The sequence below is a fragment of the Colobus angolensis genome, unplaced genomic scaffold (assembly GCF_000951035.1).
Source record: "Colobus angolensis palliatus isolate OR3802 unplaced genomic scaffold, Cang.pa_1.0 Scaffold24, whole genome shotgun sequence".
In the NCBI taxonomy this organism is placed as follows: Eukaryota; Metazoa; Chordata; class Mammalia; order Primates; family Cercopithecidae; genus Colobus; species Colobus angolensis.
Genome location: NW_012115599.1, coordinates 9,034,403 through 9,045,555, shown reverse-complemented (window position 1 = coordinate 9,045,555; position 11,153 = coordinate 9,034,403). Strand labels below are relative to the sequence as shown.

Sequence of the window (11,153 nt, the reverse complement as noted above, 5' to 3'; positions counted from 1 at the left end):
TCAAAAAAAAAAAAAAAGAATACTGATGAAGCCAGGTACCATGGCTCATGCCTGTAGTCCCAACACTTTGGGGAGGATCACTTGAGCCCAAAAGTTCAAGTCTGCAGTGAGCTGCAATCACACCACTGCACTCCAGCCTGGGCAACAGGGACCTCATCTCTAAAAAGTTGTTTTAAAAGAATACTGACAGAATGCTTTCTTTTCCAACAGAAACCTGTTTCCCTCAAATCTTGTGGCTGCAGCTTTCCGTACGGTAAGGCTTGATACTTTGCTAAAAATATGAAACCTTGTTGGAAGAAATATATAAATTACTGCTATGGAGTTAGGTAAGGTAGAACAGGAAGAGATGGTGGTGTTAACAAAACTTGGTAAGACTGGCCTAAACTTTTATAAATGGGTACCTAGAGTTAAAAAAACAACAATAACAAAATAAATAAAGAAAGACTGAACAAACAAAATTATCCAAAATGTCCCACTGGTTCCAAAATTTTTTTATATCACCTAAGAAATACCCTCAAATCACATTTTGGGGATGTCTTAAATATTATAGACTTTTAAAAAAATACACTTTTATCTTTTTTTCTGATTATAAAGATAATATGTGCTCATTGCAAAAAAAAAAATTAAAATACAAAGAAGTGTAAGAAAACAAAAATTATCCATAGATACTGTCTAGAGCTACCCATTCTTTTGGTATACCTCTTTCAGATGTGTGTTTTCTATGAGTGTATACACATACATTTTTAAAATAAGCATACAGTCCGGGTGCGGTGGCTCATGCCTGTAATCCCAGCGCTTTGGGAGGTCAAGGAGGGCAGATCACTTGAGGTCAGGAGTTCGAGACCATCCTGGCCAACACGGTGAAACACCATCTCCATGAAAGACACAAAAATCAGCCAGGTGTGGTGGCATGTGCCTGTAATCTCAGCCACCCAGGAAGCTGAGACAGGAGAATTGCTTGAACCTGGGAGGTGGAGGTTGCAGTGAGCTGAGATCACACCACTGTACTCCAGCCTGGTTAACAGCTAAACGATGCCATCTTGCCTCATGTCCCTGACTTTCAAGAGTGGAGGCTCAAACCAGATTAGAAACAGAGTGAGACTCTATCTCTAAATAAATAAATAAATAAAAGCATACATAGTATATACACACACTATACGTGTCGCTTCATAGCCTGCTGTTTTTTTAAGGCAGTATATTGTGAATATTTTCTCATGTCAGTAACTACCTTTCTGCATGACGCCATGGCTGTAGAGTATTCCACTATAAGAGCATAACATAATTCTCCTCTACTAGTCCCCCACTGATGGATGTTCAGGTTGTTTCTGGTTTTCCCCTATTTTTTGGCAATGCTGCAAGTAACATTCCTGTGACAATTCTTTATACAGAGAAGGAATATAAAGGCCTAGATTATATGGTCTAATCTTACAAACAAACACTTTTCTGTTTCTACTTAAACCTCTCATTTTTGTTTTGTTTTGTTTTGTTTTTTGATCTGCATATAAGCACAGGAGTGACTTGTATATATAATGTGAGGTAGGAAAAAAATATAGGTGTATGGGACATTTTTTTAGTACCTGTCACAGAGGAGGTGGGTGGGTTTGTTTGAACACCTCTGCCTTTCTGTAACACTGATAAAGCTGAGAGAAACCAGAGCCCAGCAAAGGCAAGCAGAAAGCAGGCCTTTGAGTCTATACTTCCTAATTGCCTCCTCCTGACAGTTCAGGGACCAGGTGCCCTTCAAAGGGGCCGGGAAGGACTGTCCTAAGAGATTCCACTTGTTAGTACATACTGCCACAGGGAGACACCTATGTGCACCATGCAGAAGCATGTGAAATCAACCAGGGGACCAAAGCTAGAGAGATGCCTCACTTCTGTTAACTGAGTCCCCCTGAAGACTCAGCTAAACGATGCCATCTTGCCTTACGTCCCTGGCTTTCAAGAGTGGAGGCTCAAACCAGATTAGAAACAGACAGTAGAAGCAGTCATGCTCAAATAAGTTCTAGAACAAAGTGGGGCATAAATAAATGAATGAAAATAAAATGATACAATGAAAAATGAACTTTGGCATTATGGAGTTAATGCCAAGGTTATTCAAATAATATGACATATAAGGCTGAGGAAATATCAAACTATCAGCATAAAATTGTGCAGCCTTTCTTCTCCAAACCAGTGCCCAAAGAACATAAGGAAATTCTCCCTGTTTCCGTGGGACACTAAGCAACCCAGAGACGTCTTGAAGTATCTGCTGGCTTGGTCCTAATGTAGCTTTTGTACAGTTCTCAGAGGCTCTTGTCAGGCCAGCCAAGTGAGGAATGCCCAGGACACTCAGTGTGATTAGTGACAGAAGTAGCGAGAGCACAGCAGTGCCCTTGGTTCCTCTAGGTCGGTCTTCACCTGTGCACTAACAGTGGGTTTTTTTTTCCTCTTGATCACAGTATGCAACCGATTATAAAGTCGTGACCCACAACAGCAGCTCTGGAAATGTAACCCATGAAAAGGTAAACCTTTTTATAAGGTCACTTGTAAAAATATGTCTAAAGCAAATCTTATTTCTTAATTGAAGGAGCATACAGGACATGTCTTTTTCCCAGCTGGGCCGAAAACTTTGGGGTTTGAATGGGCTATTTGGAGCGAACAGGTTAGGTTTGCTCCTTTGGTTATTTACCAACACAGCCAAATACCATGTTGCTCTCAAAGCACTGCAATCCTCAGAGGATCCGTAAAACATTTTGTTTGTTGATTTATTCATTGTTTGTTTGTTTGAAACAGGGTCAAGCTCTGTTGCCCAGGCTGGAGTGCAGTGGTGTGATCATGGCTCACTGCACTGAACTCCTGGCCTCAACTCATTCTTCTGCCTCAGCCTCCCGAGTAGCTGGGACTACAGGCGTGTGCCACCATGCTCGGCTAATTTTTTTTTTTTTTAATGTTTTGTAGAGATGGAGTTTCACCATGTTGTCAAGGCTGGCCTTGAACTCTCCTGGCTTCACATAATCCTCCCACCTTTGCCTCCCAAAGTGCTGGGATTGCAAGTGTGAGCCTGTGCCTGGCCCCAGAAAACATTTTATAAAACTTTTTCTACCATCTGGAAATGTAATTAATGAGTGATTTAAACTACCCCTACACCTATTACATTTTTAAAAAAATCAATATAAGGGAGAAATAAAAATAATTTCTAATTAAAATGATCCATATTTTACCATGTAAATATACAACTATACTAGAAGACATAATGAAGTTTTCAGATACTTGCATTAGAATAAATAAATTGAGATTTAAAAGCAGTGAGAAGTCAACTCAATATTGTTGGCACATTTTTTGCTATTTTTCTGCACATTTTGAAATACATGCTAAATAAATATTTTTGTCTATGTATACAGAATTACCCCAAAAGCAACAGCTACAAGTGCAGACCAACATTATGTCTCATACTAGTAACTTGGATATTATTCTAAAATGGCAAATAACACTTGTTGAAGTTCAGAACAAAATAAAGTCTCCCTTCAGTTTACATCCACCTAATATTCTTGGAAAATCCAGTGAATACTAAAACTATGCAGAAAAAATATTTATGGGTAAAACAGAGTTAATTCTAGCTCAGTGTATTTTTTTTTTTTTTGTGAGACAGAGTCTCGCTCTGTCGGCTGGAGTGCAGTGGCACGATCTCAGCTCACTGCAAGCTCCGCCTCCCGGGTTTAAGCCATTCTCCTGCCTCAGCCTCCTGAGCAGCTGGGACTACAGGCGCCCGCCACCTCGCCCGGCTAGTTTTTTGTATTTTTTTTTTTTTTAGTAGAGACGGGGTTTCACCGTGTTAGCCAGGATGGTCTTGATCTCCTGACCTCGTGATCTGCCCGTCTTGGCCTCCCAAAGTGGCTCAGTGCATTTTAAACAGCTTTTTCTCCCTATATGACTGTCTGATAGGATACTCTGAGGCCTGGGGGATGTAGGAAAGTCTGCATTTTGTTGCCTGAACATTTCAGAACAGTTGGCATTCTTAGTACCCTGCCTACTATTTCCCACTAAGACACCACAATCATTACGACAACCAAAGTGCCCACACACATTCCAAAAGTCCCCTAGTGAATGATATCGCCCCGTTCATAAATGTGAATCCAATCAGTGCTTCTTGATTTTAAAAAATGGAGGTCACTTCCCTCTGTCTGGCCAGACAATGTGGCTGGAAGTCCAGCTGGGCCTGTTCTGACAGGCCCTGGATTCCACAGCTGGGCTCACTGGGATGTGGGTATCAGCTAGGCCTGCTTTCCAGGTAAGTGGCTCACTTCTGCATGCCACCTTCTTGGCACAGACACTTTCCAACGTTATTTCATTTGAGCCTTAGGACAACCTGATCAGGTAGAATTTCATATCCCCACTACAAATTACTTGAAATTATGGTCTTCCAAGGTTGATCAAGGCCATTTTGGCCAGTTTTTAAAAAAAAACTAATTGTTGGCCGGGTGCAGTGGTTTATACCTATAATCCCAGCACTTTGGGAGGCCAAGAAAGGAGGACTGCTTGAGCCCAGGAGTTCATGACCAGTCTGGGCAACATAGTGAGACCCCATCTCTACAAAAAATAAAAAATAAATAAAAATTAGCCAGGCAAGGTGGCATATGTCCATAGTCTCAGCTACTTCGGAGGCCAAGGTAGGAGGATTGCTTGACCCTGGGAGGTCGATGCTGCAGTCAGTCATGATTGTGCTACTGCACTCCAGCCTGGGTGACAGAGCAAAACTATGTCTAAATAAATAAATAGAAACCAAGAGTGATGAGTAAATGCTAGAACACTAATTGTCTCTGCAATAACTTTAAGTTTTGGCAAATATGGCTGCTGTGACTTCTCCAGTGGAAATACTGGTTACCTGTGAGCATCCACCTCAGCTGACATACACTTGCCTCCACTGTAAATTTCACCCAGGCATTTAAGGAGTCAGGCTTTAAGAGGCTGGGTGCACTTTGGAAGGCCAAGGCAGGCAGATCACCTGAAGTCAGGAGTTCCAGACCAGCCTGGCCAACATGGTGAAACCCCATCTCTACTAAGAATATAAAAATTAGCCAGGCATAGTGGTAGACAACTGTAATCTCAGCTACTTGGGAGGCTGAGGCAGGAGAATCATTTGAACCCAGGAGGCAGAGGTTGCAGTGAGCTAAGATCACGCCACTGCACTCCAGCCTGGGTGACAGAGCAAGACTCCGTCTCAAAAAAATAAATAAAAGAAAAAAAGAACAAAAGAAGGAGGAGCAGTGTGTCCCCGCTGGTTCCAGGCTTTCCTAAACCCTGTGGCAAGAAGACTGTATAAAGGCATAGCAGGTGTGGGCCTTGTCCCCAAGGATGGGATGTTGGTGACAGAATGAAAAGTCAAAGACCTAACCAGGCATGGTGACTCACACTTGTAATGTCAGTGACTTCTGAGGCTGAGGTGGGAGGACTGCTTGAAGCCAGAAATTTGAGACCAGCTTGGGCAACATAGTGGGACCCCGTATCTAAAAAAATATATTTTCTATACTAGCCAGGTATGGTGGCGTGTGCCTGTAGTACCGGCTACTTGGGAGGCTGAAGTAGGAGGATCCCTTGAGCCAAGGAGTTGAAGATTACTGTACTCTAGACCGCAACAGAGGGAGACTTTGTCTCTAAAAAGAACTAAATCAATCAAGGACCCAGAGGCTCAAGGATGCTTGGAAGGGTGCCTCTGACCCGTGGCTCTATCTTCCATGCCCACTTTGATCCCATGTAATAACTTGCCACAGACACATTCCTCCTAGGATTTAGTTGAATCATTAAGTCATTAAACAGTGATTTACTGGCAACAGCCAGGTGCCCTTCCCAGGTGCTGGACTCCAGTAGTGCTCAATACAGTCAAAACCCTGCTCTTACAAAGCTCATGTTCTAGTGGAGGGAATCATGTAATAAATAAGTATATGTCAGCCAGTGATAGGCACCAAGAAGAACATTAAAGCAGGGCAAATAGACAGGAAGTGTGTGTGTGTGTATATGTGTGTGTGTGTGTGTGGTGATGGGTACTATTTTAGCAGAGTGGTCAGGGAGGTCTTCTGATCGGGTGAGGGAGGAGCTATGGGGAGATGTGGGGGAAGAGTGATGTAGGCAGCAGGAACAGAATCTGCAAAGGTGCACCAGCGAGACTGCCCGGGATGCAACTCTGGTTGTTTGTAGTCGCCTCGCCCCACCCAATGCTAAGTTTGCCCAGGTGTGTTACAGCCAGCATACCTTGCTCCAAACCCACCTGCCACCAGCCTCCTCTACAGAAAGGGAGTCATCTCATTGGAAAAATTATTGTAATTGTCCTCAAATCTGAGAGTTGGTTCGAAATCTGGAACTGCCTGACCTCAAATGCCACACCTTAGAATTGCAGACCTGCTAAAACCAGCTCTCTTTTTTAATTGTTAAAACAATTTTCTTACTGATGTAAGAAATTACATAATAAATGTGCATAGTTTGGGGGTACATGTGATAATGTAATACATTCATATAATTCATAAAGATCAAATCAGCGTACTTGCGATGTCTATCACCGTAAACATTTGGCTTTTCTTTGTGATAGAAATATTATAATTATTCTAGCTATTTTGAAATGTACAGTAAATTATTGTAAAATATAGTGACCCTACTGAACTATCAAACACTAGGTCTATTTCTTCTATCGACCTGTACATTTGTATCCATTAATCAACTTCTCTTTGTCCCCTTTCCCCCCACCCTTCCTGGCCTCTAGTAACCACAATCTACTCTTTGTCTTCATGAGATCCACATTTTTAGCTCCCACATATGACAACATGTGATATTAAAACCAACTTTCAAATAATAATTGAATTCTCTGGTTTCATTGAATCTTGACCAATTCCAATTAGGACTTGGGACATTATCAAAAAGCGGGAGTTGACAGCCCCAAGGTCAACACCAGGTGTTAGCCATCCAGCTCACAGAATCCTAGTAGGTCAGTAGCAGAGCCAGCACTAAATTCCCCAAATTGTCTCTCTCCCCCAGCTTTCAGCTGTACCCACTGCACCCAGCTTCAATAAATCAAGTCCCAGGAGACAGTAGTGATAGTCAGAAGTCTTGGCCAGGTGCAGTGGCTCACACCTGTAATAATAACACTTTGGGAGACTGAGTTGGGAGAATCAGTTGAGCCCAGGAGTTTGAGACTGGTTTGGGCAATACAAGGAGATCCCATCTCTACAAAATCAATAAACAAACCTAGCCTGGCATGGTGGTGCATGCTGTGGTCCCAGCTACTCAGGAGGCTGAGGTAAGAGGATTGCTCAGACCCTGGAGATCAAGGCTGCAGTGAGCCGTGTTTGCGCCACTGCACTTCAGCCTGGATGACCCTGTCTCCAAAAAAATAAATAAATAAAAACAGTCGTCTTATTGTCTGTGGAATTAAAATAACATTTTAAGAGGAAGACACTCCAGATAGAGTGAGCCTAGAATGATCTCCAAGATATTCCATTAATATAATAATAGTTCTTGTTGGTTTTCATTTGCCAGACACAGCCTAAGTACTTTACATACATTAACGTATTTATTCTTCATAGCAGCTTTACATATTAGCTACTGTTACTATCTCCATTTTATAAATGAGGAACTGAGTCACGAAGAGGTTAAGTAACTTACCTAGACTCCCACAACTAGGAAGTAGTGAAAGTCAGGCTCCAAAGCCAGTGCTCCCTAATTACTATTACTGCTGCTTCTCTATAAGTGATATCTATCAACATAAACAAAAGCGCCCTATACGGTGAACATTGTCCTCACAGTGAAAAGTTGGAAGAAAGGCCGGGCGTGGTGGCTCACGCCTGTAAACCCAGCACTTTGGAAGGCTGAGGCAGGCGAATCACCTGAGGTCAGGAGTTCGAGACCAGCCTGACCAACATGGAGAAACCCCTTCTCTATTAAAAATACAAAATTAGCTGGGCGTGGTGGCGCATGCCTGTAATCCCAGCTACTCTGGAGGCTGAGGCAGGAGAATCGCTTGAACCCAGGAGGCGGAGGTTGTGGTGAGCTGAGATCGCCCCATTGCACTCCAGCCTGGGAAACAAGACCAAAACTCTGTCTCAAAAAGAAAGAAAGAAAGAAAAGTTGGAAGAAAATGAAAAGCTACCCCATCACAATTTTCATGATATATATGAATCCATGATTTTTGGTACATTTCATGTGAATCACACCAGACACCTAGGTGTCTCCAGTTAATTTGGAAATTAGAAAAGTATTTAGAGAGAAATTTGTGATGATTTTGAGTACCTATCATTTGCCAGACACTTGGGCTAGGGCCCAGCCTTTGCGCTCAAGCTGTAAGAGCTAGGGAACACCAATGATTATTTCATAACGTGTGTTGGTGGGATAAAATGTTTGTCTAATATATGCTTGCAGTAAGGAGATTCAGCATTGCCTGAAAAAATTAAGAATACAGTATGTCTATGCATTTTAAGTCAGTGATTTAGGAAAGAGTATCCCGAAAAAGTCCATGTTGATCATGAAAACCTTCTGTGAAGTTTATCAGCCATGAGGTCACTGTAAGAGCCTCACAACAAAACTAGACATTTAGGAGTGAAAGTTACTCCTAAAAAAGTCACTGATTTGTTAGCTGAAGGAATTTTTTTGGGGGTGGGGGGCAGTGGCTTGCTCTGTCGCCCAGGCTGGAGTACAATGGCATGATCTCAGCTCACTGCAACCTCTGCCTTCTGGGTTCAAGTGATTCTCCTGCCTCAGCCTCCCAAGTAGCTGGGATTACAGGCACCTGCCACCATGCCCAGCTAATTTTTGTGTTTTTAGCAGAGACAGGGTTTCACCATGTTGGCCAGGCTGTTCTCGAACTCCTGACCTCAGGTGATCCGCTGGCCTTGGCCTCCCAAAGTGCTGGGGTTACAGGTGTGAGCCACCGCGCCCAGCCTGAAGGAACCTTTGACTAACCAGCTCTTCTTTCAAAAGCAGCCCTGTGAGGTGGCTGTCCAACCCCTACTTGAATATATCCCCATGACAGGGAGCCCACTACCTTCCACTTTAACCTGTGCCATTTTTTAGCAGTTTTCAGAGTTAACAACTAGATGAAATTTTTGCTTCTTGGCTTTCCGTGTCCTCAGACTACATCTCCCCTTAAGTTTTCTACCCCTTTATTTGCAGAGTTGCTAACGGTTAAATAAAATATGAACCTTTTCTCATTCTGGGCACAGTGTTTCAGTCTGGTGGGGACACCAAGCAAATACATCTTTAATTCTCAGTCATCTGTTGTAAACTTGTTCTATCCTCTCTGATCCTGCAGATCCCCAAAGGCACTGAGATCGAAGGGATGAACATTTTAGGATTGGTCCTGTTTGCTCTGGTGTTAGGAGTGGCCTTAAAGAAACTAGGCTCCGAAGGAGAAGACCTCATCCGTTTCTTCAATTCCCTCAATGAGGCGACGATGGTGCTGGTGTCCTGGATTATGTGGTGAGTGCTGCCCTGCCATCTACTCTCTCTCTCCTTCCTCCTGCCATCCAGAAAAGAGTCCACCTTGCTGTTCTAGGTGTCTTTGTGGGGCCACCTGGCACAATGCTGTGTATGTGGTTGATGCACCACAGGCCAGGCTTGGCACAGGGCATGATGGAAGTGGAGACAGTTTCTTCTCTTGTCCAGGACCTCAGAGAGCCAGGCATGCACCACAGTTACCAGTCATTTCCTCAGTGTCCACACTGACCCCTTGGTGTTTCCATCACCGGGATCTGTTTATGGGTTCCTACCACCAGCTAGTTCATGTGGGTTGCCCATGTCATCTTGTGGGGCAGTGAATTCCATTAGTTTGCTATCTGTTGCATGAAATAAGGTTCACTTATCTGAAAATGATAGACTTCAAGCTTCAAAGGGACCCTTTACTATAGTAGTTCACAGCATGGAGGACAAGGACAAGTCTGTCTTCACCCCATGCATATATAAGTTGGAATGCTCTTCTTTTATGTAGGCTTTTTTTTTTTTTTTTGAAACAGAGTTTTGCTCTTGTTGCCCAGGTTGGAGTGCAGTGGCATGATCTCGGCTCCCTGCAACCTCCTCCTTCTGGGTTCAGGCGATTCTCCTGCCTCAGCCTCCCGAAAAGCTGGGATTACAGGCATCTGCCACCACACCCAGCTAATTTTTTTTATTTTTAGTAGAGACGGGGTTTCACCACGTTGGCCAAGCTGGTCTCAAACTCCTGACCTCAGGTGATCCACCCACCTTGGCCTCCCAAAGTGCTGGGATTACAGGTGTGAGCCACTGCGCCTGGCCCTTTTATGTGGGCTTTTAATTTGTAAGTGTTTCTTTGTGTGATATCAATGAAAGCATGATTCTTAAGTAACAACTCTTAGATTGATTCTTGGCTGATGAGCTCCCTCAAAGCAACTTCTCAGAAATCACACCAATTCCAGTATCAATCTCTCATAAGCTTTATCCTGCTGTTTTACCCAAACTAGACCTGTGTGGCTTTTACTTAATTAATTAATTAATTAATTTTTTTTTTTTTGAGACAGAGCCTCTCTCTGTTGCCTAGGCTGGAGTGCAGTGATGTGATCTCGGTTCACTGCAACCTCTGCCTCCCGGGTTCAAGTGATTCTCCTGCATCAGCCTCCCAGGTAGCTGGGATTACAGGCACCCCCCACCAAGCCCGGCTAATTTTTGTATTTTTAGTAGAGACAGGGTTTCACCATGTTGGCCAGGCTGGTCTCTAACTCCTGACCTCAGGCGATCCACCTGCCTTGGCCTCCCAAAGTGCTGGGATTACAGGCATGAGCCACCGCACCCAGCCGCTTCTACTTAATTGTTAAGAACTAGTTTCTCCTTCCATGCACAAAGCATTTTCCTTATTTTCAACCCTTAAAGATCCCAGAACTTCTCTCTGTCAGATAGTGCCGGGTGACAGCTGGACTGATTTTAGGAGAAGTTTGAAATGGAATGGGAGGCTCAGTTTAGACTCCCTACCAGTGATGTTTCTCTTGTTCAATCTGAAAATTCCAGAGCCTGACTCTATCATTGCCAATGCCATTTTATGTGATTGTTGTTCTAGGGAGAGAACTGACATTTTCAGAAAAGAAAATGTGTCTGGCTGGGCACGGTGGCTCAAGCCTGTAATCCCAGCACTTTGGGAGGCCGAGACGGGTGGATCACGAGGTCAGGAGATCGAGACCATCCTGGCT

The 11,153-nt window shown here is 43.5% G+C and overlaps 1 protein-coding gene across 3 annotated transcripts in view; it reads left to right on the top strand.

Moving 5' to 3' along the window:
* The window catches only part of SLC1A4 (solute carrier family 1 (glutamate/neutral amino acid transporter), member 4), a 35,981-nt gene that overhangs the window by 13,011 nt on the left and 11,817 nt on the right, over nucleotides 1-11,153 (top strand). For all 3 annotated transcript variants that reach the window (XM_011945303.1, XM_011945300.1, XM_011945301.1), the window contains exons 2-4: nucleotides 211-253; nucleotides 2,439-2,501; nucleotides 9,272-9,438. In XM_011945303.1, coding sequence (XP_011800693.1) covers nucleotides 9,299-9,438 — 140 coding nt within the window. In that variant the 5' untranslated portion in view covers nucleotides 211-253; nucleotides 2,439-2,501; nucleotides 9,272-9,298. The remainder of the gene's footprint in view (nucleotides 1-210; nucleotides 254-2,438; nucleotides 2,502-9,271; nucleotides 9,439-11,153) is intronic.